The 26,068-nt window shown below is 54.0% G+C and overlaps 4 protein-coding genes across 16 annotated transcripts; 3 read left to right on the forward strand and 1 right to left on the reverse strand.

The window, feature by feature from the left end:
* Positions 1-966: 966 nt before the first annotated feature.
* CHCHD10 (coiled-coil-helix-coiled-coil-helix domain containing 10) lies at positions 967-3,202 on the forward strand. Of its 2 annotated transcripts, none has more exons than XM_009198669.3 (4): positions 967-1,186; positions 1,428-1,647; positions 2,740-2,908; positions 3,010-3,202. In XM_009198669.3, the coding sequence occupies exons 1-4, from the start codon at positions 1,146-1,148 to the stop codon at positions 3,027-3,029; spliced, it is 450 nt and encodes a 149-aa protein (XP_009196933.1). In that variant the 5' UTR covers positions 967-1,145; the 3' UTR covers positions 3,030-3,202. The 2 variants fall into 2 exon arrangements, with proteins under 2 accessions (XP_009196933.1, XP_003918619.1); XM_003918570.3 differs by having other exon boundaries at positions 1,048-1,186; positions 2,761-2,908.
* On the reverse strand, positions 3,175-6,025 carry C16H22orf15 (chromosome 16 C22orf15 homolog). Of its 12 annotated transcripts, none has more exons than XM_003918569.5 (6): positions 5,708-6,025; positions 4,864-4,950; positions 4,640-4,777; positions 4,324-4,398; positions 4,135-4,244; positions 3,175-3,315 (listed from the first exon to the last, which is right to left on the reverse strand). In XM_003918569.5, the coding sequence occupies exons 1-6, from the start codon at positions 5,730-5,732 to the stop codon at positions 3,304-3,306; spliced, it is 447 nt and encodes a 148-aa protein (XP_003918618.1). In that variant the 5' UTR covers positions 5,733-6,025; the 3' UTR covers positions 3,175-3,303. The 12 variants fall into 12 exon arrangements, with proteins under 12 accessions (XP_003918618.1, XP_009196941.1, XP_009196940.1 ...); XM_009198677.4 differs by having other exon boundaries at positions 4,635-4,777; XM_009198676.4 differs by having other exon boundaries at positions 4,635-4,798; positions 5,708-6,024.
* An 8,354-nt stretch (positions 6,026-14,379) lies between these two features.
* VPREB3 (V-set pre-B cell surrogate light chain 3) lies at positions 14,380-16,107 on the forward strand. Its single transcript, XM_003918567.4, has 2 exons — positions 14,380-14,528; positions 15,652-16,107. The coding sequence occupies exons 1-2, from the start codon at positions 14,480-14,482 to the stop codon at positions 15,972-15,974; spliced, it is 372 nt and encodes a 123-aa protein (XP_003918616.1). The 5' UTR covers positions 14,380-14,479; the 3' UTR covers positions 15,975-16,107.
* Positions 16,108-17,777: 1,670 nt separating this feature from the next.
* On the forward strand, positions 17,778-25,631 carry ZNF70 (zinc finger protein 70). The gene is made up of 2 exons (XM_009198668.3): positions 17,778-17,851; positions 23,047-25,631. Exon 2 carries the CDS (start codon positions 23,126-23,128, stop codon positions 24,380-24,382), a length of 1,257 nt encoding a protein of 418 aa, XP_009196932.2. The 5' UTR covers positions 17,778-17,851; positions 23,047-23,125; the 3' UTR covers positions 24,383-25,631.
* Positions 25,632-26,068: the final 437 nt, after the last annotated feature.

The following is a 26,068-nucleotide window of genomic DNA, read 5'->3' on the forward strand; positions in this document are numbered from 1 at the left end:
TACAAAAATAGCCAGGTGTGGTGGCATGAGCCTGTAGTCCCACCTACTCAGGAGGCTGAGACAGGAGAATTGCTTGATTCTGGGAGGCAGAGGATGCAGTGAGCCGAGATCGCCACTGCACTCTAGCCTGGGCGACAGAGCAAGGCTCCATGTCATAAATAAATAAATAAATAAACCTCACGTTCCCGAAGAGCAGGAAAACGTTCTAAATCCGCGCTCCAGCTCACCTGGCCTGGAACCAAGCTGCTAAAATTGCGAGGCTACAGGCTTCAACTTGCGCTAGATTTGACTGAGCTGGGCAAATGCTCCTAGGCCTTTGGGATAGACACGCTGCCTGGATGTCGCGTAAAGGCCGTCAGTGTCGGAGACTGCACCCGCGGAGCCGGGGACTAGGTGGCGGGGCCGGCCCGGGGAATCCGGTGGGGTTGAGGACCGCGCTGGGGGCCTCATCTCATCCCCCGCGGGCGCTGCCTAAGGTTGCCGGCGTTGGCAGCGCATTTTGGCCCAGGCAGTCGAAGACGGGTTGGGACGCCCCCTCGTGGGAGTTCTGGGGATGGGTTGCTCTAAGCCTTCCCCAGGGTCGCGCTTCACTGCCCTAGGCCACCCGAGACCCCGAGGCCACGCGGTGGTCAGCAGACCCTGTCTGGTGGGAGGGGGCAGACAGCCGAGCCCGGAAGGGGGCAAAGAGCAGAGTCAGGCCTGGAACCTGGCGTCCCCTTCCCGGTTGGCCCCAGCCCGTCGCCTCCCCGTCTCCTCTCACCTACAGGGCTCGCAACAACCCCCAACTCCGCTCCCTGCCCTCTGCGGTGCTCCTAACAGAAGGAACCATCCCCCTCCTTAAGCCCTCGGCGTTTTGCCACGCAGGCCCGTGTCCCCAGAACCCGCACAGCCTGCCAAGCATAGGGAGGGAGCAAGGTCCCATTTCCAGCCAAGACCCGGAGCTGCTGGAAGGGAGAGGTCCAGAGGACGGGTGAAGGGGGACAGGCTTGGAGGGCAGTGCCACCTCCCCCTGGGGGCGTGTCCCTGAGGCCCCGCCCGGGGCCCCGCCTTTTTTGCGCCGGCTGTGACAAGCGCTGCGGCATTTGTCCCCGCGACAGAACCGCTGCCGCCGTCTCTAAGGTCGCCCGGGTCCCGCCGCCGCCACCATGCCTCGGGGAAGCCGCAGCATGGCCTCCCGGCCAGCCAGGTGTGAGGGGGACAAGGGGCCTGTGGGGAGGGGGTTAGGGAAGCGTAGGTACTCCCCCAAGGGCGTCCGCAGAGTGACCTTGGCTGCTGCTGCGCCATCTTGGCGGGGGGAGGGGCGGGGGTGCAGCACCCACGTGTGGAGACAGGGGTCGTCCACCTCTATGGGGGTCGTTTCCAGGAGCTGCAGCACCCCCGGCCTGGGGTCTGGCCAGGATTAACCCTGCTTCCTCCCACCTCCGCAGCCGCCCCGCCGCGCCCTCTGCCCACCCGCCCGCGCACCCACCGCCCTCAGCAGCCGCCCCAGCAACCGCCCCTTCGGGCCAGCCGGGGCTCATGGCTCAGATGGCGACCACGGCCGCAGGGGTAGCCGTGGGCTCCGCTGTGGGACACGTCATGGGCAGCGCCCTGACCGGAGCCTTCAGCGGGGGGAGCTCGGAGCCCTCCCAGCCTGCTGCCCAGCAGGTGAGCAGCGGGTCCAAGAGAAACTGAGGCAGGATTCTCTCAAGGCCACACAGGGAGCTGCCCAAGTGTCCAGTGAGGAGTGTCCGCGTGTACTCACCATTGCTTCAGCCCAGGATTCTTTGCCCAGGAAGGGTCCTAGTCCACTGGTCTTGAGTTCACTGTCACTTAGAGGCAGGCTTCCCAGCCCCTCCCTTGAGGCCAGGGTCCCTAAGCTCCCAGGGAGAGACACCAACCAACCCTTTAAAGATGGGAAACCCAGGCCCTGAGGGCTCAGAGACTTGTCCAAGGTCAGCTCACCCTAGCAGAGTGGAGGGATGGTGGATTTCCTGAGCCCCTGTTCTCCCCGCACCCAGGTCTGCACATTGTGGCCGCTGGGCCCAAGGGTGAAGGGGAGCCACTTCCCTGATGACCTTTCCCCTGCTGGGGACCCCACTAGCCCTAAGCCAAATGTGGCTTTGTGGCTAGGTCAGGGGTCATGAGGATTAGTGTAGCTGAGCCAGGAAGGTGCTAAAACTTGTGGGGGTGGGGCTCATACTCTGAGAGTCCAGGCAGAGTACTGGGCTCTTCTAGAGCCTTCTCCTCCCTCCCCTGCACCCGCCCAAAGTGCCCATTAGAAGGCAGCAGAGGCCAGGCGCAGTGGCTCACGCCTGTAATCCCAGCACTTTGGGAGGCCAAGGCAGGTGGATCATGAGGTCAGGAGTTCAAGACCAGCCTGGCCAACATAGTGAAACCCCGTCTCTACTAAAAATACAAACATTTGTTGGGCATGGTGGCAGGCACCTGTAGTCCCAGCTACTTGGGAGGCTGAGGCAGGACAACCGCTTGAACCCAGGAGGCGGAGGTTGCAGTGAGCTGAGACTATGCCACTGCACTCCGCTCTAGGTGACAGAGTGAGACTCCATCTCAAAAAAAAAAAAAAAAAAGAAAAGAAAAAGAAGGCAGCAGAAACACGCTGTCTGTAGCCGCCTCCACTGCTGGGTCACTCAGCCTGCCTAGGACCCTTGGGGCACCCAGGCTGGGGATGTGGGGAGGGGCAGGTGGCCCCAGCTTTGAAACGCACCTCCAGGTACCAACTCCAAGCTGATCCTGCAGCCTCTTGCACTGTACCCCCAGGCCCTCACCCCCACTGCCCCCCAGCACCTGCAGATGGGGCCCTGCGCCTATGAGATCAGGCAGTTCCTGGACTGTTCGACCACTCAGAGTGACCTGTCCCTGTGTGAGGGCTTCAGCGAGGCCCTGAAGCAGTGCAAGTACAACCATGGTGAGTGGGTGGACCCCGACCCAGGCGGGGAGGGGGAGAGGCCGACCCTCCTCTTGCACCTGCAGGCTGACCACCAGCCTGTGCTGCTCCTCCCTTCACAGGTCTGAGCTCACTGCCCTGAAGAGGTTGGTGCAAACTTGGGGGCCAGTCCTGCACCCACCTCTACCCCTCGCCGACAGCCAGACCACAACACCAGATTGTACCCGGATAGCTGGGATTGGAAGTGAGGAGGTTTCTCACCCCACAGATAACCTAAGACACAAATGTGCAATTAAAAGTTTATTTTAGACCACAGCCTGTTGTGTGCCTCTCTCGATGGCCTGTCTTCAGGGAGCTCCCTGGCTGATGAGGTGGGGTCAGGATGGATGTCTCACTACAGTGTGCAATCCATCACCTTAATCAGGGCCCTGGGTGGAGAGGAGGAGCCCTGTTGCAATCTGCACTGTGGTTAGCACAGGACAGATACCTTGGGCAGTCTAGAGTGTGGTGGAGAGGCATTAGTAGGTGATCCCAAGGGCATCTGACTCTGAGGGTGGAATGCCAGGATGAACTCATGGTTCTCCCCCTTCTCAGGGATACCTGCCACCTCTACCCTTCTTGTCTCTGCCTCCGCATCCCATTCTCTGCACCCACAGCTTAGGTGCCCCCAGCAGCCTTAAATCCTGTCTGACCTTGCCCCTCTTGCTGATGCAACTTCTCAGCAATTCCAGATTCTGCAAGAGGAGTCGTGCTAGGTTGCTGTCTGTTTGCACCTGATCACACAAGGCAGAGGTCATGGCTAACCCCCTTGGGTCTGAGTCCAACTTGGCTAGTTGGCAGTGGTGTGCCAGGTCCCCGGGCCTGCCAGAATGGAAGAACAAGCCCTTCGAAGCCAGTGTGGGCCGTGCCATCACACACCATGCTGCCGCCTTCGTTGAGTTCGTCCAGCAGTTGTGCACTGAGCTCCTACTGTGTGCCAGCCCCTATGCCACATCTGTGAAGCCTGAGGACATTCCAGCCCTTAGTGAGCTGGCATTCCAGTGGGGTGGTGGGGACCCGTCTCAGGGTACAGTGTGTTCTGTCTGGGGGTATAGGTGCGTGGAGTTGCTGTTGAGGGTCTGCCTCTCATCGTATGTGTCCCTCCCACAGGAAGGGGTCCCACTCTGGGTGTCTCCCTGGGTGTCCATATCTCCTCCGTACCTGGCTCCCGGTCCCAGCTAGCAACTCCTGGGTGGCAGGGAGCTCACCTTTCTGGGCCTTGAAGTGGGGCTTTGCTCATGGCGGCCACGCCGGGTGCCCATGCGCTTCCTCCAGTTGTGGCCCGCAGAGGAGAGGCCTGACAGCCTGCGCAGTTCCTCTGGAAGGCCCGGGAAGTCCTGCTGGTAGGGGCTAGGGAGAAGGTATGCCCTCCCCCTGGGCTGTACCCTGACACTCACCTGCCAGCTCTGGGTAATGGTCATCCAGGTTCTCCAGTAGGGACTCATAGCGGGTGGGGACCATGTCCTCTCCCTCTGTGGCATGTGGAGAGAGGATGAAGGACACCTGACTGGCCTGATGGTCCCTACTCTGCCTCTCACTCTGGAACTGTTTGCTAGTCCAGGCTGGGGGCAGAGCATGGGGTAGGGATGGAATGGGGCTAGGTCCCCAGCTGAGGTGGGAGGCTGGACAGGGCCTTGGGTGGTCTATGGTCTGCTACGCCCCCCTCTTACATTCTAACATAGCTGCAGGGGAGAGAAGCTTGGGCCACCTTACTGATGGTTCGAACGAGGACATATATGGCTCGCTCCTTCAGCAGGGAGTTGCCCATGGTTTGGGTCCATGCAGCCCCTTCCTTCAGGTCCTCCTCCAGGCTCACTAGGTTGCCGTCCTCAGCCAGGAGAGCAATGGTCGCTGAGAGGACATGGAGAGAGGCTGGGCAGGGCTGGCACCCCTGCCTGGGACCCCTCAGCCCCTCCTTCTCCTCCCTGTCTCCTCACCATCTGGGGGCAACCCTGCTTTCTGCCTCAGGTGGGCGGTGAGGTTCACCAGCCTGCAAGAGGTGTTCACCAGCACGGAGCAGCCGGCTGTGGAGGAAGGGCAAAGGTGACCATGTGGGATCTCTTACCTTCCTCCACATCTGGGGTCCTCTGTCTCTCCTTCCCATCTTTCCCTTTCCCAGAGCTGCGACTGGGCCTAGGGGGCTAGGACTGTGCCCCAGGCAAAACAGCTCCGACATCTGTTGCTTAAACTTCCTTGGAGACCCCTCCATCCATCTCCCGTGTGTGTTGACTTTTCTCCCATATAGGGTGACCCCCAAGTGTTAGTCTCTTGAGTCCTGCAAAGCATGAAGTGCGCGCCAGCCCAGCCTCCTCCCGGGCCCCGCCCCCACGGGACCCAGCCCGTCCCCGCACTGCCTCCCCTACCAACTCCCCTCTTCCCCTCCACCACCGCACAGGGCCGACCCGCCTCCAGCCGGAGGGACGGGGAACCTGCAACTGTGGCTAGAGTTTCAGGTGTCTGATGCACGCTGAAGCTTGAGGATCACGGATTGAATGGCGAAGAGATTGTGCGGTTTAAAAACCTGCTCCAGGGTGATGCGGCGGACGCTGGCCGAGAGGAGTCCTCGTGAATGAGCAGGACTCAGCTCGGGTTTTCCCTTTAAGGGAGTTGCTCCAGGTGCTCGCTTTGCCTCCTCACAGAGCCGCTTCCCCGACCCCTGCCATCTGCACCACTCCCATCTTTCCCGCCATTACCTCCCCACCCTCCCCAAGGGCGGATGGAAGCAGCTTCTGAGTGTGCTCATCCCCCCACCCGCCTGCCAAGACAGGGGACCCCACTTACCCCCAAACATCACCTTGATAAACATAGCTGCAGCGGGGGAGGGAGATGTGGGGGACTTTGATCCCCCAACTCTCGATTCCCCAACTAAGGAAAGGCCTGGAGCAGAGACCTGCTTCAGGGCGGGGCTCTGGAGGGAGAAGTGGGTGTGTGAGTGTGGCTGGGTGGCCCCAGGGTCAGACCCCTGCTCAGCCACCTCTGTGGTTCTGCTGCTTCAGCCTAGTTCAAACCCTGCAGCTAGTCCAAGACTCCTGGCCTCCTATTCCTCCCCACTGAGCCCTGGGCCACAGCAGCTCCCCTAAGCTTCCAAGCTGGTCTCCATGGCAGTGGGGGCGGAGACATCTAGGCAGGAAATGCCTTCCTCCCTGTATCCGTTAACGGGACCCATGGGGGAGGGGTGGCAGAAGAAGTGGGCGCTGGCATTCCCTGAGGCGGGGAATGCCATCATTGGGACTGATTGTTTTTTTTTTAGAGAGAGTCTCCCTATGTTGCCCAGGCTGGTCTCGAACTTCTGGGCTCAAGCAATTCTCCTGCCCCAGCTTCCCACAAGTGCTGGGATTGCAGTTGTGAACCACCTCCGCTGGATGAAGTGTCATTTACATACAGTACAGTGAAGTTCACCCTTTCTGGTGTTTTCAAATTTCGCCAACTCTCATATAACCACCACCACAATGAAGATACAGAACATTTCCATCACCCCCAAATTCCAGGTCCATAGCAGGTCACAATCACCTCCTTGTTAGCACTCGCCATTAGCTAGTCCCTCACACAGGCTCTCACCGTCATTTCCTGTCTTTTATTTATTTATTATGCTCATTAATTATTATTATTATTGGTTTTTTTTTTTTTTTTTGAGATGGAATCTCCCTCTGTCACCCAGGCTACAGTGCAGTGGCACGGTCTCGGCTCACTGCAACCTCCGCCTCCCGAGTTCAAGTGATTCTCCTGCCTCAGCCTCCCGAGTAACTGGGACTACAGGTGTGCACCACTACACCTGGCTAGTTTTTTGTTTGTTTGTTTGTTTTGAGACGGACTCTCACTCTGTCACCCAGGCTGGAATGCAGTGGTGCGATCTCGGCTCACTGCAAGCTCTGCCTCCTGGGTTCATGCCATTCTCCTGCCTCAGTCTCCTGAGTGGCTGAGACTACAGTTGCCCGCCACCATGGCCGGCTAATTTTTTTTGTATTTTCAGTAGAGATGGGGTTTCACCATGTTAGCCAGGATGGTCTCGATCTCCTGACCTCGTGATCCACCTGCCTCGGCCTCCCAAAGTGCTGGGATTACAGACATGAGCCACTGCGCCCGGCCTTTTTTTGTATTTTTAATAAAGATGGGGTTTCGCCATGTTGGTCAGGTTGGTCTCGAACTCCTGACCTCAAATAATCTGCCCACCTTGGCCTTCCAAAGTGCTGAGCCACCAAGCCTGACCTATTTATTTTTATTTTTTTGAGGAGTCTCGCTCTGTCAGCCATGCTGGAGTGCAGTGGTGCAATCTTGGCTCACCGCAACCTCCGCCTCCCCGGTTCAAGCGATTCTCCTGCCCTAGCCTCCCAAGCAGGCATGTGCCACCACACACAGCTAATTTTGTATTTTTAGTAGAGATAGGGTTTCTCCATGTTGGTCAGGCTGGTCTCGAACTCCTGACCTCAGGTCATCCGCCCCCCTCAGCCTCCCAAAGTGCTGGGATTACAGGCGTGAGCCACTGCGCCTGGCTGGCTGGCTTGCTTTCCCTTCCTTTCTCTCTCTTTCTTCCTTCCTTCCTTCCTTCCTTCCTTCCTTCCTTCCTTCCTTCCTTTCTTTCTTTCTTTCTTTCTCTCTCTCTCTCTCTTTCTTTCTTTCTTTCCCTCTCTTTCTTTTTTCTTTCTCTCTTTTTCTTTCTTTTCCTTCCTTCCTTTCTTCTTTTCTGTTCTCTTTTTTTTTTTTTGAAACAGGGTCTTACTCTGTTGCCCAGGCTGCAGTGCAGTGGCACAATCACAACTCACTGCAGCTTTGGCCTCCCTGGCTCAAGCAATCCTCCCACTTCAGCCTCCTGAGTAGCTGGGACTACAGGTGCATGCCACCATGCCTGTTGAAATTTTTTTCTTTTTAATTTTGTAGAGATGGAGTCTCGTTATGTTGCCTAGACTGGTCTTGAACTCCTGGGGTCAAGCGATCCTCTTGCCTTGGCCTCCCAAAGTGGTGGGATTATAGGTGCAAGCCACTGCTCCCGGCCTCACATTGTTTTTTTTGCCTCTCCGTGTTCATCCTTTCTTTGACTTTTTTTCTCCATGTCTCTTTTCATTATCCTTTCTCTTTCCATCCTGCTTACTGCCTCCCCTCTGTCTCTGTCTCTCCACTTCTGTCTCCTGCCCCCACCCCATGACCCTCCACCAGACCTCTCTAGCCAGGGCACCAGGTGGATGCCTGGAACAGCGCCTCCCTTTTCCCAGCTCCCTTATCCCAAAGTTTTAGAAGTGCTCCCAGCCCCCATGATTCAGCTGTGTCCTGCCCTTTGCAGGCAGAGTTCTGGACAGTGAGGGTGGAGGAAAACTGAGTCTTTCATGAAGCCTGCCATTGTCAGACTCTGGCTCTGGATAAACACTTTCCTTTGGACTGCCTTGGTGTTTCCATCTGTAAAAGAGGGATGTGACCCATGACTTAGCAGGGCTGTGGTGACGATTAAGTGTGATACATTTTAAAGAGCTGTCTCTGTGCTCAGCACCTTGATGTAATAAGCACTCCAGTCAGTATTGCAGAAACAGGCAGCACTTCCCAAACTTATTTAAACATGGGGTGGCCAGGCGCAGTGGCTCATGCCTGTAATCCCAACACTTTGGGAGGCCGAGGCGGGCAGATCACTGGAAGTCGGGATCTCCCCAGCCTGGGCCAACATAGCAAGGCCTCATCTCTGTAAAAATAAAAACATTAGGCCGGGCGCGGTGGCTCACGCCTGTAATCCCAGCACTTTGGGAGGCTGAGGCGGATGGATCATAGGTCAGGAGATCAAGACCATCCTGGCTAACACGGTGAAACCCTGTCTCTACTAAACAAATAAAAAAAATTAGCCGGGCGTGGTGGTGGGCGCCTGTAGTCCCAGCTACTCAGGAGGCTGAGGCAGGAGAATGGCGTGAACCCGGGAGGCAGAGGTTGCAGTGAGCCGAGATTGCGCCACTGCACTCCAGCCTGGGTGACATAGCGAGACTCCATCTCCAAAAAATAAAAATAAAAAATAAAAAATAAAAAATAAAAACATTAGCTGGGCGTGGTGGCTCACACTTGTAGTCCCAGCTCCTCGGGGAGGCTGAGGTGGGAGGATCACTTGAGCCCAGTTCAAGGCAGAAATTGATTAAAATCATACCACTACGCTTCAGCCTGGGTGACACAGTGAGACCTTGACTAAAAAAAAAAGACAAAAACAGTGCCCTCTTTTTAACTCACAGCCTCCAGAATTCCCTTGGGGAGGCTATATAGCCCCTTCCCAGGTCCCACTCCATTCTTGACACCTCCTCAGAGTATCTCCATGACAGTCAAGATAGAGTCTCTTGATTCCCTTCTTGGTGGCGATGAAGAGGAGATCCTTGGATGGCAGATGGTGACTATCAGAGCTGAAGCTCCAGGCCTGGAGTGGCCTTTCCTTCCAGATTCGGGCTCCAGGCACTGGAGGATCCACACTTACAGTCTCCTGAGCTGTATTCTGCGGGATGTGGGTCCCCAGATATGGTTCTGTCCTGGGGAAAAGTGCCCCATGTTTGTTTGTTTGTTTGTTTTGAGACAGAGTCTCATTCTCGTCACCCAGACTGGAGTGCAATGGCACGATCTTGGCTCACTGCAACCTCCGCCTCCCGGGTTCAAGTGATTCTCCTGCCTCAACCTCCTGAGTAGCTGGGATTATAGGCGCCCGCTACCACGCCCAGCTAATTTTGTTTGTATTTTTAGTAGAGACAGGGTTTCACCATGTTGGCCAGGCTGGTCTTGAACTCCTGACCTTGTGATCCACCCACCTCAGCCTCCCAAAGTGCTGGGATTACAGGCACGGGCCACCTAGCCCCTCCCATGTTTTGTTTGTTTGTTTGTTTGTTTGTTTTGAGACGGAGTCTCACTCTGTCGCCCAGGTTGTAGTGCAACCTCAGCTCACTGCAGCCTCCGCCTCCCAGGTTCAAGCGATTCTTCCGCCTCAGCTTCCCTAGTAGCTGTGATTACAGGAGCACACCACCAAGCCTGGCTAATTTTTTGTGTTTTTCATAAAGACGGGCTATCATCATGTTGACCAGGCTGGTCTCGAATTCCTGAGCTCAAGTGATCCCCCCGCCTCTGCCTGCCAAAGTACTGAGATTATAAGCATGAGCCACTGCACCCAGCCTTATTATTATTTTTTGAGACAGAATCTCACTCTGTCACCCAGGCTGGAGTGCACTGGCACAAACATGGCTCACAGCAGCCTCAAACTCCTGTGCTCAAGTGATCCTCCCACCTCAGGCTCCTGAGTAGCTAAAACTACAGGTGTGAGCCACCACGCCTGGCCAATTAAAAAATTTTTTTTGTAGAGACAGGGTCTTGCTCTGTTGTTCAGGCTGGTCTCAAACTGCTGGCCTCAAACGATTTTCCTGCTTTGGCCTCTCAAAGTGCTAGGATAACAGGCATGAGCCACCATGCCCAGTGTCACAATTATTTTCTGATGTTAGCCTTACCTTACCTGAATAATAACAAAACCAATTAAAATGGTGCACTCTTGTAAGGCGCGGTGGCTTATGCCTGTTATCCTAGCACTTTGGGAGGCTGAAGCAGGAGGATCGTTTGAGGCTGGGAATTCAAGACCAGACTGGGCAATATAGTAAGACATATAAAAAAATTTTTTTTTTTTTTTTTAAGACGGAGTCTCACTCTGTTTCCCAGGCTGGAGTGCAGTGGCGCGATCTCAGCTCACTGCAAGCTCCGCCTCCTGGGTTCACACCATTCTCCTGCCTCAGCCTCCTGAGTAGCTGGGACTACTGGGACTACAGGCGCCTGCCACAACGCCTAGCTAATTTTTTTGTGTTTTTAGTAGGGACAGGGTTTCACCGTGTTAGCCAGGATGGTCTCGATCTCCTGACTTTGTGATCCGCCCGCCTCGGCCTCCCAAAGTGCTGGGATTACAGGTATGAGCCACTGCACCTGGCCTACAAAAATTTTTTTTAAATAATTAGCTGGATATGGTGGCTCACACCTGTAGTCCTAGCTTCTTGGGAGCCTGAGGTGGGAGGATCACTTGAGCACAGAAGTTTGCAGCTACAAATGAGCTAGGATCACACCATTCTACTCCAGCTTGGGCAACAGAGCAAGACTCTGTCTCAAAATAAGTACATCAATTAAATAAAAACAAAAGAATTAGTCAGGCATGGTGGCATGCACCTGTAGTCCTAGCTATTCGGGAGGCTAAGGCGAGAGGACTGCTTGAGCCCAGGAGTTCATGGCTGCAGTGAACTATGATCAGGCCGCTGTACTTCAGCTTGGGTGACAGAATGAGACCTTGTCTCAAAGAAAAAAGAAAAAGAAGGCTGGCCACGGTGGCTCACGCCTGTAATTCCAGCACTTTGGGAGATGGAGGCAGGAGGATCACGAGGTCAACATAGTGAAACTGCATCTCTACTAAAAATACAAAAATTAGCTGAGCATGGCGGTACGTGTCTGTAGTCCCAGGTACTCGGGAGGCTGAGGCAGGAGAATCACTTGAACCCAGGAGGCGGAGGTTGTGAGCCAAGCATCGCACCACCGCACTCCAGCCTGGGCAACAGAGGGAGACTCCGTCTCAAGAAAAACAAAAAGAAAAGAGAAAAGAAGAAAAGGAAAGGAAAGGAGAGGAGAGGAGAGGAGGGAAGGGGAGGGGAGGGGAGGGGAGGGGAGGGGAGGGGAGAGGAGGGGAGGGGGGAAAAGTGCCATTGAAAACATAGTTTGTGGCCGGGCGCGGTGGCTCACGCCTTTAATCCCAGCACTTTGGGAGACCCAGGCAGGTGGATGACGAGGTCAGGAGTTTGAGACCAGCCTGGCCAACATAGTGAAACTCCGTCCCTACTAAAAATACAAAAATTAGCTGGGCATGGCGGTGCATGCCTATAGTCCCAGGTACTCAGGAGGCTGAGGCAGGAGAATCACTTGAACCCAGGAGGCGAAGGTTGTGGTGAGCTGAGCATCGTGCCATTGTACTCCAGCCTGGGCGACAGAGCGAGACTGTCTGAAGAGAAAACGAAAAGAAAAGAGAAGACAAGAAAGGCAAGGGAAGGGAAGGGGAGGGGTGGAGCAGGGGGAAAGTGCCATTGAAACATAGTTTGTGATTGGTCGCCTTCAATCCCAGCACTTTGGGAGGCAGAGCAGATCATGAGGTCGGGAGATCCAGACCAGCCTGACCAACATAGTGAAACTGACCAACGTGGTGAAACCCCGTCTCTACTAAAAAAAATACCAGCTACTTGGGAGGTGAGGCAGGAGAATCACTTTGAACCTGGGAAGCGGAGGTTGCAGTGAACTGAGATCACACCACTGCACTCCAGCCTGGGCAACAAAGAGCTAAACTCCGAAACTCTGTCTCAAAAAAAAAAAAAAAAAAAAAAAAGAAAGAAAGAAAAGATAGTTTGTTACTCAAAGTTCCCCTAAAAAAGGGAGTACACCAAGGTGTGCCACACAGGAAGCAGAAGGAGTGGGAGGAACTGTGGGCAAGGGCCTCTATTGTGGTTTCCAAGGCTGGGCCGGCAGGTTTAGGACTGAATAATTAAAGTGGATTCTGGAGCATGGGCTGTCCCTAGTTGTCTGGTGCATAGACCTGGAGAGATTAGGGCAGGTGGCGTATAAGAGCAGATTAAGGAGGGAGTTGAGGGGGTTGGGATTAGTTGACTTGCATTTGAAAAGCATGCTTTCAGAAGAGTTATTTACTCTCATGGCTGGGTGAGGTGGCTCATGCTTGTAATCCCAGCACGTTGAGAGCCCAAAGTAGGAGGAGACTGAGAGGAGACATCAGGAGACTGAGATCAGCTTGGCCAACGTGGTGAAATCCTATCTTTACTAAAAATACAAAAAGAATTAGCTGGGCCTGGTGGCGCATGCCTGTAATCCCAGGTACTTGGGAGGCTGAGGCAGGAAAATCGCTTGAACCCGGGAGGCAGAGGTTGCAGTTAGCGGAGATAGCGCCATTGCACTCCAGCCTGGGCGACAGAACGAGACTCTGTCTGATAAAAAAGAAAAAGAGTTATTTACTACCTATAGAGACTGGGTAACCCTGGGAGGGTCAGTCCCACAATGGTCAGCAAGGCCCCAGATTACAGAGCATTGTAATACAGAAAATAAATGACATGGTTAATCTACCCCCTGTGGCCAGCACTTAGCAAATAGGTCCCATCTTTGCATTTTCACAATCCTCAGGCTGGCATTATGCTTGACTTCATGTTCCAGATGAGAAAACTGAGGCACAGTGGGGGGAAGTAACTTGGCCGAAGTCATGCAGTTAAGAAGAGCAGGAGCTAGGATTCAAACCCAAGTTCAAAACCACCTCAGCTACTTGGAATCCTAGCAAATTAAAGGTTGTGATAATGTCAAGTGCTGGTGAGGATGCCAAGTCACTGTAAGCTCTCTTACTCTGCTGGTGGAAGATCAGATTGGTACAAACACATGGGGAACCCTGGCAGACCTAGTAAAGCTAAATGTATTCTTTCCTTGCTGTCTGGCAGCTCCATTCCTGGGTGTGTCTCCAGCACAAATGAGTGCACCAAAAGACATGGACAGAGACATTCACAGAATTTTTATCTGTAACGGCCAAAGACTGGAGAGCATCCAAATGTCTAACAATAGGAGAATGGAGAAACTGATTACGGTGCATTCACACAATGGATTATACACAGCTATGGGCATGAATGAAATATTGCCGCACACACGTGGATCACTCCCATCCTGTTCAACAAAAGAAGAAGCAGCATAAAAGAGGGCACACTACCATTCCACTTATAGTTGAAGCTCTAGAGCAGGCAAAAACTAAAGTGATAGAAGTCAGAATGATGATTCCCTTGAGGGGGCAGGTCATCATTAACTGAGGGGGCCTCAGGGGAGATGGAGATGTTCTTCTTTTCTTTTTGAGACGGAGTCTCGCTCTGTTACCCAGGCTGAAGTGCAGTGGTGCGATCTTGGCTCACTGCAACCTCCGTCTCCCGGGTTCAAGCGATTTTCCTGCCTCAGCCTCTGCAGTGGTTGGGACTACAGGCACCCGCCACCATGCCCAGCTAATTTTAGTATTTTTAGTAGAGATGGGATTTCACCATGTTGGCCAGGCTGGTCTTGAACTCCTGACCTCAAGTGATCCGCCTTCGTCTGCCTCCCAAAGTGCTGGGATTATAGGCGTAAGCCACCGCCCTCAACTGAGATTTTCTAAATCTTGCTCTGGGTGGAGGTTGCAGGAGTGTGTGTGTGTGTGTGTGTGCACGCGTGTGTGTGCGCATACATACATATACATAAAACCATCAAGCTATACACTTAAGATTTATGCACTTTACTGTATGCTAGTTGTACCTCAATAAAAAAGTAGATTTCTACCTGCTATAACTGCACATGAGGACTTCTGGGCTCCTGTTCTTGGAAGGCCTCGTGGTGCCAGGACCCTGGCATTTGGGAAGATGGGGCTTGGCCATTGGGCTCCAGTCACCGCCCCTCCTTCCTCAGTCAATAGGCTGATTTGCATGCTCTGTTGTGGTCCAGTGGCCTTCCCAGCCCTGTGCCCCAAAGCACCTGGAGCATATAGCCCTGCAGAACTTCTCCTTGCCCGCCTCCCTGCCTCTGGCCATGGCCTGCTGGTGCCTCAGCTTCCTTCTGATGGGGACCTTCCTGTCAGGTGAATCCTCCCTGGGCCTCACTCACCTGGGTATGGGGTGGGGAACAGTACTGGCCCCAGAAGGCCCCTGCAAGGAGGCAAATTGATGGGGACAGTAGAGCAGGTCCTGGGAGGGTTTTTTTTTTTTTTTTTGAGACAGAATTTTGCTCTTGTTGCCCAGGCTGGAGTACAATGGTGCAATCTCGGCTCAATGCACCTCCACCTCCCGGGTTCAAGTGATTCTCCTGCTTCAGCCTCCTGAGTAGCTGGGATTACAGGAATGCGCCAACACACCCGGCTAATTTTGTATTATTAGTAGAGACAGGGTTTCTCCATGTTGGTCAGGCTGGTCTCAAACTCCTGACCTCAGGTGATCTGCCCACCTCAGCCTCCCAAAGTGCTAGGATTACGGGCTTGAGCCACCGCGCCTGGCTGGGAGGGGTATTGAGGTAGAGGGGCGACCTGGCTTCAGGCAGCTCTGCCCTTGACCTGGGGCAAATCACTTTCCTGTGTGGGTCTTGATTTTCCCATTTGTGAACGACCAGATCACTAGAGCCCCAGACTCTGACTTTGGGTCTCCTTCTTAGTTTTTCACAGGGGAAGCTATTGTGGGCTGGTCCCTACCCCACAGGGCCTGAGGCAATCTAACCTCCCTGAGAGGGTCCCTGCAGCCAGTTGCTGGAGGCTGAGTAGATGTGTGGGACAGCCCAGGAGGTTCCTGGGGTTGGTTAGTCTGTATTCAGGGTTTGGAAGAGCTGAAGTGAAGTGGGCGGGGAAGTGGGGGAGGAGGGGTGCAGTTCTGCAGAGAAACGTGGATGGGTAGCAGAGGGACCTAGAGGCTGCTAGTCCAACCTTCTGAGCTCTGGGCCTTTAACTGAACACAGGTCCTTCAGGGGATGGCACTAATGGGGACTTGGGGGCTAACTCCAAATCCCTCACTCAAAAAGGGAGATGGAGGTCCAGAGAGGGCACCCTAAGTCACACAGAACCAGGCCTCCTGCACCCCATTCATTGCTAATCCCATAGCACTGGGCTATGAGCCCTTTGGAACTGGGAGTCTCCATGGAGTCCAACCAAGCTTTCACAGGGCAGGGGTGGGAGAGAAGGAGCTCAGGCTGGGCCTGAGTGTGTTTGTGTCTCTCAGTCTCCCAGACAGTCCTGGCCCAGCCGGATGCACTGCTGGTCTTCCCAGGCCAAGTGGCTCAACTCTCCTGCACGCTCAGCCCCCAGCACGTCACCATCAGGGACTATGGTGTGTCCTGGTACCAGCAGCGGGCCGGCAGTGCCCCTCGATATCTCCTCTACTACCGCTCGGAGGAGGATCACCACCGGCCCACTGACATCCCTGATCGATTCTCCGCAGCCAAGGATGAGGCCCACAATGCCTGTGTCCTCACCATCAGTCCCGTGCAGCCTGAAGATGATGCGGATTACTACTGCTCTGTTGGCTACGGCTTTGGTCCCTAGGGGTGGGGTGTGAGAAGAGTGCCTCCCCTCTGCCTCCCGTTTCTGCCCCTGACCTTGGGTCCGTTTTTAACTTTCTCTGAGCCTTGCTTCCCCTCTGTAAAATGGGTTAATAATATTCAACATGTCAACAACAGCTATTGTGAGGGTCATGAGATCCTGGCTGAAAAATGTGACTGTGGTGGGTCTGGGAGTTGAAGACCCACTCTCGGGATGGGGTGCAGTGTGCGGGGAAATAGGGATTCTGGGGACTGTTGTCAAAGAGGAAGCACCTGAGACTCTTGGGGCACGGCCCAGACTCCCCCCTGGCCCCCTGGGGACTCAAACTGGTAGCCTGACCTTCCTGTGACCTGAGGAGCTGGAGGGAGAAAAAGGAACCAGCCCTTCACGCCCCCAACTCTGCATAGTTGGTTACGGTCCAAGGGTTATGGCTCTAGGGTGGTTGGTCCCCATGGAGCTCAGGCTGTTGGCTTGGGGAGGGGCAGCCACTGCCTATCGCTTGGAGTCTGTGCCCAAGGCCCGACAGAGCATTAATGGGGCAGGAAGGCAGATGTGTGTAGGTAGCATTGGGGGGCACTCGAGCGCCATGGCTGAGGGTGCTGAAGGCAGGTGGGCAGACAGCTGGGGCAGAATCTCTTTTCTCAGGACAGTGTGTTCTCCTGATGTCCTGTGATTGGGCCAAGGTCTGTGGAGGGAAGCTTTCCCACAAGCTGGGCAGCTGCACCTGAGCTGGGGCGGGCATGGGCAGAACACCGGGTGGAGGAGTCAGTCTTGCCATTAGCAGCAAGGAGCGGGTGGAGATTTTTTTTTTTTTGAGATGAGTCTCGCTCTGTCGCCCAGCCTGGAGTGCAATGGCACTATCTTGGCTCACTGTAACCTCCGCCTTTCAGGGTCAAACGATTATCCTGCCTCAGTAGCTGGGATTACAAGCGCGTGTCACCACTCCCGGCTAATTTTTAGTAGAGACAGGGTTTCACCATGTTGGTCAGGCTGAGTCTGGAACTCCTGACCTCATGATCCAACCGCCTCGGCCTCCCAAAATGCTGGGATTAAAGGCGTGAGCCACTGCGCCCGGCCAGGGGGGCGGAGATTTCAATAACACATTCCTCTTCCCTCTCGGTGCGCCTGAGAGGCGGCGCTTCAGGTCGAAGTCAGCCCTGGGATGCAGAGAGTTGCAGGGCTCAGGGTCCTGGGATCGTCCCGCAGACACTCCTAGCTCTTCGCCTGCCCCTTCTCATCTCTGTTTCTGGGGCGGGGAGGGCAGGCAGGACCAGGGCTACCCTTGAAACAGGTTGAGGGAAGGGGATCCTAACAGGACCCTGGTGCCTGTGTAGAGTGACAGGGTCGACAGCTCTGGGGCTCCACTCTCCTTTCCCTGAAGACCCCAGCTGCTTCAGTAGCTTCTGGCTTGCACCCAGCCCCAGCGCAGATGTCCCGAGTGCCCGCGGCTCGATGTCCGCCCGCCCGTCCCGACCTGTTTCCTCCTCTATTCTCCTGCCAACGCCTGCCCATCTCTTGTTTCCCGGACGGCCAGAGCCACCATGCCGACCGGAGAGGCTCTCCTGACTCGGGTCCTTATGTCCCAGGGCCCGGGGGCTACCTGCGGCGAACCCCGGCGCGGTGGGACCACCGAGACGCCGGGACCTCCGCGCGGCCTAGAGTGGTCCCGGAAGTGCCCGCGGGCCGGGGGCGGGGCTCTGGGCGCTCGGGCGGCCGCGGGCACCGCGTCAGCAGCTGCCGCGGAGCAAGGCAGCGTCGGCCGCGTCGGCCGCGGGTTGGAGCAGCTCAGGTGCGGCCCCGCCCCGCCCGCCTGCGGCCCCGCCCCGGCCCAGGTGAGCTGCCCCGCCCCGGCCCAGGTGAGCTGCCCCGCCCCAGACCAGGTGAGTGGCCCCGCGTCCGTCGGTTTGACCCGAGTCCGCCTGACCACCTGTCCCTCCGGTGGCCCTGGGTGCGCGTGTCCCCAATAGCGGGGAAGCCTGTAGGGGCGCCACGTCGCCGCCTGGGCAGCGTGTGCGGGTCCGTGGCCACTCTTGGGCCCCCAGCCAGGAAACCTTGACTGCACTAAGGGTTTGCAGGGTGCCCAGGCCCTAGGGACTCTCTGGAGGATGGGATGACAGATGCAGAAGGACCCGGAGAAGGCCCCGACAGAGGTGGGAAGCATGGAGTTCCAGACCTTTGTATTTTCGGTCCAAAAACACTTAACATGTTGTGGGAGACAGATAAAGGGTTGCCAACTTTTTATCCTGAGTGGAGACTTCAGCGTGTAGGGGCCATATAGTGGGAATGGAAAACCTCTACGGAGGGAAGTTTGAGAACACCAGGATTTAACAGGTGGGCGGAGGAAGAGTTGCAATCTAAACATATCAAGAAAGAGAACTTGGAAAGCATGAAAATTGGGAAGAGAGCGTTCAGAAGCCAAGGGAAGAAAGCGAGGGTGGGGATGGGATTGGGGGGTAGCTCAAAGCTTTCATGCACCCAGGTAGGCAATGTGGGCGGGTGAAGGGGTATTGTCACATCTTCGTTTTTCAAGAGAAAGCCAGAAACCTAGTGAGTTTTAAATATTGGCAACTAAGGAAAATGAACAGGAAAAGCCGAACTCTTCGAGAGCCAAACATAACGTAGCAGGATCTCCAGGCTGCCAATTTGCAACCCCTGAAATGAAGGGTTTTGAGAAGGAGGTATTGGAGAGCAGTGCCAGATGGGGTGGGAAGGTGAGGACTGAGAAGAGAGGGACTTGGCAATGAGGAGGTCATCGGATGCCAGAGCTGAGGTCCCAGCTGAAATCGGAAACTCGAAATTTGTCGTGGTGCCATACATAGTTGTATGATTTTTCTTGGCAACATTTAACAACTTAGGAGGAACTGGTAGAGAAGGCTGGGACTTAGCCGCTAGTTGCAGCCGGACAAGGAGGTGAGGAGCATGGTGCTGGAGCGTGAGAGTTAAGTGACGCGCATAGCATAGAGAGAGTCTAAGCTGGATGGAGAAGGGGTGGAACTGGCAAAGGAGAACTAGAGTAAAAATGGCTTGGATTTCATGAGGTCGAAGAGCACAAATTGAGTGAGAGAGCTGGAAGGGTTGGAGATTGTGGGTTGCTGAAGGGGGGGGGAGGGGGAGAGGAGTTGAAATGATCTAAGAATTTTTGAAAATACTTTAGGTCTGGGCGAGGGGGCTCATGCCTGTAATACCAGCACTTTAGGAGGCCGAGATGGGTGGATCGCATGAGCTCAGGAATTCGAGACCAGCCTGCGCAACATGGAGAAAACCCGTCTCTACAAAAAGTACAAAAATTAGACAGGTGTGGCACGTGCCTGTAGTCCCAGCTACTTTTTTCTTTTCTTTTCTTTTTTTATTTTTATTTTTATTTTTGAGACAGAGTCTCGTACTGTCGCCCAGGCTGGAGTGCAGTGGCGCGATCTCGGCTCACTGCAAGCTCCGCCTCCTGGGTTCACGCCATTTTCCTGCCTCAGCCTCCCAAGTAGCTGGGACTACAGGTGCCCGCCACCCAGCCCGGCTAATTTTTTTGTATTTTTAGTAGAGACGGGGTTCACGGTGTTAGCCAGGATAGTGTCCCAGCTACTTAGGAGGCTGAGATAGGAGAATCACTTGTGCCCGGGAGCCAGAGGTTCCAGTGAGCTGTAATCACACCCCTGCACTCTGTCCTGGAGAAAGAAAATACTTTAGTTCAGTCCTTTTAAAAAAATATATCCAGTCTTTCTATTGGCTGAAAAATCATTTTAAAAGATCATTTCTGGGCTGGGCGTGGTGGCTCACGCCTGTAATCCCAGCACTTTGGGATGCCAAGGCGGGTGGATCACCTGAGGTCAGGAGTTTGAGACCAGCCTGGCCAACATGGTGAAACCCCGTCTCTACTAAAAATACACAAATTATCCGGGCCTGGTGGCGAGTGCCTGTAATCCCAGCTATTCAGGAGGCTGAGGCAGGAGAATTGCTTGAACCCAGGAGGCGGAGGTTGCAGTGAGCCGAGATTGCACCATTGCACTCCAGGCTGGGCAACAAGAGTGAGACTCCATCTCAAAAAAAAAAAAATCATTTCTGCTGGGCATGGTGGCTCATGCCTGAAATCCAGCACTTTGGGAGGTGGAGGTGGGAGGATTGCTTGAGCCCAGGAGTTCAAGACTAGCCTGGGCAACATAATATTATCTCATCTCTACAGAAAAATTTAAAAATTAGCTGGGTGTGGTGACATGCCCCTGTAGTCCCAGCTACTTGAGAGGCTGAGGTGGGAGGATCAGTTGAGCCTGGGAGGTCAAGGCTGCAGTGAGCGGTGATTCCACTCCTGCACTCCAGCCTGGGTGACAGAGTGAGACCCTGTCTCAACAACAACAAAAAAATTTTTTTCAAGTAGAAATGAGTTCTGACTATTCTGGTTAATTTAGTATATATATATTTTTAAGGCAGTTACTCCCTAGATTCAGTATAAGGATAATAGTACCTTTGTATAGAGTTGTGAAGATTAAATGAGGTGCCATGAAGGACCTATTAATGCCTAGCACATAGTAGGTGCTCAGTGAATATGAGCTGTTGCTATCGTTATTGTGTCATCTGAAGACTTTGCCTTTATCTAGCACAGAATTTTCTGAATAGAGCTCTTTGGGGTTTCTTCAGGGGCCACAGCTGGGAGGGGGAGTGCTGAGTGGGCTGTTCTAGCTTCCTTCATTGTTCCTGCTAAGGCGTCCTCCTTCAACTGGAGCAGCTCTGCTTTTGTCTGTTTTATTTACTTATATCTCCTAGACCAGTGATCCCCAACGTTTTTGGCATCAGGGACCAGTTTTGCGGAAGACAATTTTTCCCTGAATGGGTGGGGGACATGGGGGATGGTTTTGAGATGAAACTGTTCCACCTCAGATCATCAGGTGTTAGATTCTCACAAGGAGTGCACAACCTAGATCCCTCATATGCACAGTTCACAATAGGGTACGAGTTCCTATGAGAATCTAATGCTGCTGCTGATCTGATAGGAGGCAGAGCTCAGGCTGTAATGCTCGCTCACCTTCCGCTCACCTTCTGCTATGCGACCCGGTTCCTAACAGGCCACAGACCGGTGCCTGTCCCCCACCCTGGGAGTTGGGGACCCCTGTCCTAGACAGTTGACTTATTTGACTAAAGTGTTCTTTGACCAAAAAAAAATGACAGTTCTAGCACAAAAACAAATGGCTTTTCCTCCATTTGATCAGTTATTCAACAACTGTGTTCATTGGAATTGTGCTTTTGTGCTGGGGGCTGGAGCTTCTGAAATGAAGGAGCGCAGTATTTGCCCTTAGAGAATTTTCAAGCTAATGGTGGGGGCCTGAGATGGTGAACAACCTGAGGGTGCAAAGAAAAGGGGACGTTTGGACAAGTCCTGAAGGATGAGCAAGTGGCAGTCTGAGAATGGTCCTTACCTGTTAGGACCAGACAACAGGAGTGCAAATTAGTCATCGAGCTGGAAAATTGGAATTGTTGGAGGGACCAGCCTGGGCAATACAGTGAGACCTCATCTCTACAAAAAGAAATAATTAAAAAAATTAGCAGAGTGTGGTGGCTTACACCTGTAGTCCCAGCTATTCAGGAGGCTGAGGTGGGAGGATCACTTGAGCCTGGGAGGCAGAGGTTTCAGTGAGCCAAGATCACACCACTATACCCCAGCCTGGGCAATAGGGCGAGAGCCTATCTCAAATAAAAAAGAAGAAGTGTATAGGAGAGACAGACAGGAGGTGGATTGGAAGGGCCAGGTGTGAAGGAGTTGGGCTGTCACAAGATCCTAAGAAGAGAACCACCAGGCCGGGCACGGTGGCTCACACCTGTAATCCCAGTACTTTGGGAGGCGGAGGCAGGCAGATCACTTGAGGTCAGAAGTTTGAGACCAGCCTGGCCAACATGGTGAAACCCAGTCTCTACTAAAAATACAAAAATTAGCCAGGCATGGTGGCGGGCACCTGTAATCCCAGCTACTTGGGAGGCTAAGGCAGGAGAATCACTTGAAATTGGAAGGCAGAGGTTGCAGTGAGCCAAGATCGCGCCACTATACTCCAGCCTGGGCGAAAGAGTGAAACTCCATCTCAAAAAAAACAAAGAAAAGAAGGGAACCACCATAATCCATAATCAGGCTTACATTTTAGATATTTGACTCTATTCTTAGTATAGGGCGTGCACTAGAGGGAGAGGTGGAAACCGGAGATCAGCAGCTAGTTTGGAGGTGAGCACTAAAAAGATCCCAGGAGGTAGCACTGAAGCCTGAGCTGCAGAGTGGCAGTGAGGACTGAGAGACAGAGATGCTGCTCGTGCAGCCTCAGGAAGTAGATAGGAGGGGACCAGTTGGGTGAGAATAACAGCAGCTATGCTGACTCCTAGGCTGGGGCACTTGGCTGGAGGGAGTGCAGCTGAACTAGGGTAAGGGAAGAGCTCTCTTTCTCTTTCCCAGTAAAACCTGCCCCCAATGTCACCCAGTAGCTGGAGTCTTGCTCCTTTTCTGCAGTGGCCCCACTTCTTGGTGGTTGTTGTTGTTGTTGTTGTTGTTGTTGTTGTTTGAGACAGAGTCTCACTTTGTCACCCACGTTGGAGTGCAGTGGGGTGATCTCCGCTCACTGCAGTCTTTGCCTCCCAGGTTCAAGTGAGTCTCCTGCCTCGCCCTCCCTAGTAGCTGGGATTACAGGCATCCACCACCACACCCGGCTAATTGTTTTGTGTTTTTAGTGGAGATGAGGGTTTCACCATGTGACCAGGCTGGTCACTCCTAACCTCTAGTGATCTGCCAGCCACGGCCTCCCAAAGTGTTAGGATTATAGGTGTGAGCCACCGCGCCCAGCCGCCACTTCCTGTTTTAGCTCACCTTTCTGAACACCTTCAGCCCGTAGAGTCTAGACACCATGATGTGGCACTTGATTGTGTCTGTCTGTCTGCCTTCAATTGTCTGTGGTAAGCAAAACTTGCCTCTAACTCATTTGGGATCATCTTCAGGGCAACATTGTGTCTTATGCATATTTGGTTATTTCTAGATTCTAGGACAGGAAGCAGGCATTCTAGGACATGAGCTGCTTGACTTGCCGACTTGACAGCGTTCCTGTTTTCTTTTCAGATTGTCAGAACAGTAAGTGTGGCCCAAAGAAGAACATTTTTAAAGAAATACAACCATTGGGGATGATAGCAGATTCACAATGGAGGTTCCCCCAGCAACCAAGTTTGGCGAGACCTTTGCATTTGAAAACAGGTTAGAGTCACAACGAGGACTTTTCCCAGGGGAGGACCTGGGGGACACTTTTCTTCAGGAAAGAGGTTTGGAGCAAATGGCTGTGATCTACAAGGAGATCCCTCTTGGTGAGCAAGATGAAGAACATGATGATTATGAGGGGAATTTCAGTTTGTGCTCAAGCCCTGTTCAGCATCACAGTATCCCCCCAGGAACCAGACCCCAGGATGATGAGCTCTTCGGACAAACCTTCCTCCAGAAATCCGACCTCAGCGTGTGTCAGATAATTCACAGTGAAGAACGCAGTCCATGCGATTGTGCAGAAACAGACAGAGGGGACTCAGGACCTAACACGCTTCACAGAACCCCACAACCAGCCAAGCCCTACGCGTGTCGAGAATGTGGGAAGGCCTTCAGCCAGAGCTCGCACCTGCTCAGGCACCAGATCATCCACACCGGGGAGAAGCCCTATGAGTGCCGGGAGTGTGGGAAGGCCTTCCGCCAGAGCTCAGCCCTCACGCAGCACCAAAAGATCCACACGGGAAAGAGGCCCTACGAATGCAGGGAATGCGGGAAGGATTTCAGCCGGAGCTCCAGCCTCAGGAAACACGAGAGGATTCATACAGGAGAGAGACCTTATCAGTGTAAGGAATGTGGGAAATCCTTCAACCAGAGCTCAGGCCTGAGCCAGCATCGGAAGATCCACACCCTAAAGAAGCCTCACGAGTGCGATCTCTGTGGGAAAGCCTTTTGTCACAGGTCACACCTCATCCGACACCAGCGGATCCACACTGGGAAGAAACCATACAAATGCGATGAGTGTGGGAAGGCCTTCAGCCAGAGCTCCAACCTCATTGAGCACCGCAAGACCCACACCGGCGAGAAACCCTACAAATGCCAGAAGTGCGGGAAGGCCTTCAGCCAGAGCTCCTCCCTCATCGAGCACCAGCGCATCCACACCGGTGAGAAGCCCTACGAGTGCTGTCAGTGTGGCAAGGCCTTTTGCCACAGCTCTGCGCTGATCCAGCACCAGAGGATCCACACTGGCAAGAAGCCCTACACCTGCGAGTGTGGCAAAGCCTTCCGGCACCGGTCCGCCCTCATCGAGCACTATAAAACCCACACCAGAGAGAAGCCCTACGTGTGCAATCTGTGCGGCAAGTCCTTCCGGGGGAGCTCGCACCTGATTCGCCATCAGAAGATTCATTCTGGGGAGAAGCTATAGAAAGAGGAGCCCACACAAAGCTTGAAAGCCTGTGCTAGATGGAGCCCTTATTCCACGTCGCATGGTCTCCAAGACCCCACCTACCTCCCTGATGCTGAATGGAAACCCTCCAACCTAAGCGCTCTTGAACATCCCACTAGCAGGAAGGCCCCACGTGGCCCCCGGCCAAGCACGCCAGCTCTCAGCAGGTTTTCTGCATGGAAGGGAAGGCGGGGCGATAGGGAGGGCAGCTGGAAAAGAGAGCTGGCCTTCAGTTTCTCCTTCTTGCATTTGACTCCCAAGCCTACAGGATTTCATTTTACCCTGTCTTCGCTTTTCCCAGAATCCAGAAGAAGAATAAATGCCAAGAGGGAGAAAGTTGAGTTAAACCCAGGAAAATATCAAATGAACTCTTTAAATCAGGCTGCAGTCTGGCACTTTTAGAAGACAGAAACCACACTCACAGTCCAAATCAGTGGAAGAAAAATGAATTCAAAAGTAGAAGTGTCAGCAGCAAAGTGTAATTTTCTCGCTGGGTTGGGCATTGGTGGGGACAACCAAAACAGGTCTGCAGAACAAAGGCAGGTCTGAAGGGTGGGTCTTGGGATTGGGGGTACGGGTGGTGAGCCCCTGGGCATGGTCTCTTAACCCTCTCCTTAGCCCTAGGGCAGTTTCCCTCAGAGAGCTCTGTTATAGGAGGATAGAGATTTGATCCTGTTGGCCGGAGGATGTTTGACACCCGGCTGTGACTCAGCCTGGGCACTGGATGTGACTGCCCTCCAGGAATAAGCCCTCCCTGAGACAGTGTCCCCAAGACCACAGTGTGCCTTGGACATTAGCAGGGCCTGGGTCTGGTCTGGTCTGACAATGACGCAGCCCTCCTGCCCCAGCGTCAGGGGACCTGGGAAGCTGGGTGGCTTGTTGGAGGAGGCTGTGTTCTAATCAGAAGGTCTGGGTTCAAGTCCTAGTTCCACCCCCTCCTACCTGTGTGAACTTGAACAAGTTCTGTAACCTCCCAGGCTCCATTTCCCCATCCAAGAGTTGGGGTAATGGGAACTGGCCACGTGCCTCTAAGGGTTGGTGCCAGGCTGCCATTCAGAATGCGGCCATGGTGAAAGTGCTTTGGCAACTGTGAGCAGTCATGGTGACTGAGGACTGATTCCCAGAGTGACCCCTGCCCCACCCCTGTGCATTTCCGCAGACTGGAGAGATGTTCCCATCTGGTTTGTGAGCGGTGGGACCTCTTATTGAAGAGAGCTTTCCCTCCCTCCGCCCCTTGCAGCCTGGGCTGTGTATTCCTGCGGATGCACTGTCCCACACAAGGACGCTTCCTCTTGGACGCCATCCTGAGCCTCCTGTAGCAGCAGTGTCATTCCGCACTTCCATATTCTGTCTTCCCCGCCTGCCAACTAGGAGTTCACGTGGGGCTTCTTTAAACACTACCATTGCCTGTGTCCCACCCGGCCCAGTTCAATCAGCCCCAGTGGTGGCAGGTTTCAAAGCTCCCCAGGTGATTATAACTTCCTAGTGTGCAGCCAGGCTGTGGGCCCTGTGCTGGGCTTTTTTTTTTTTTTTTTTTTTTGAGATGGAGTTTTGCTGTGTCTCCAGGCTAGAGTACAGTGGCGTGATCTCTGCTCACTGCAATCTCCGACTCCTGGGTTCAAGCGATTCCCCTGCCTCAGCCTCCTGAGTAGCTGGGACTACAGG

This window comes from Papio anubis, chromosome 16 (assembly GCF_008728515.1).
Source record: "Papio anubis isolate 15944 chromosome 16, Panubis1.0, whole genome shotgun sequence".
Lineage (NCBI taxonomy): Eukaryota > Metazoa > Chordata > Mammalia > Primates > Cercopithecidae > Papio > Papio anubis.

Coding starts and splice junctions, on each gene's coding strand:
- CHCHD10 (XM_009198669.3), top strand. CDS start 1,146: ATGCCTCGGGGAAGCCGCAGCATGGCCTCCCGGCCAGCCAG. Junction 1,187..1,427: donor ATGGCCTCCCGGCCAGCCAG/GTGTGAGGGGGA, acceptor CCACCTCCGCAG/CCGCCCCGCCGCGCCCTCTG. Junction 1,648..2,739: donor CCCAGCCTGCTGCCCAGCAG/GTGAGCAGCGGG, acceptor CTGATCCTGCAG/CCTCTTGCACTGTACCCCCA.
- C16H22orf15 (XM_017954467.2), bottom strand. CDS start 5,732: ATGTTTATCAAGGTGATGTTTGGGG. Junction 4,799..4,863: donor AGCAGGGTTGCCCCCAGATG/GTGAGGAGACAG, acceptor AGCCCTGCCCAG/CCTCTCTCCATGTCCTCTCA. Junction 4,399..4,634: donor TCGTTCGAACCATCAGTAAG/GTGGCCCAAGCT, acceptor CACATGCCACAG/AGGGAGAGGACATGGTCCCC.
- VPREB3 (XM_003918567.4), top strand. CDS start 14,480: ATGGCCTGCTGGTGCCTCAGCTTCCTTCTGATGGGGACCTTCCTGTCA. Junction 14,529..15,651: donor GATGGGGACCTTCCTGTCAG/GTGAATCCTCCC, acceptor TGTGTCTCTCAG/TCTCCCAGACAGTCCTGGCC.
- ZNF70 (XM_009198668.3), top strand. CDS start 23,126: ATGGAGGTTCCCCCAGCAACCAAGTTTGGCGAGACCTTTGCATTTGAA.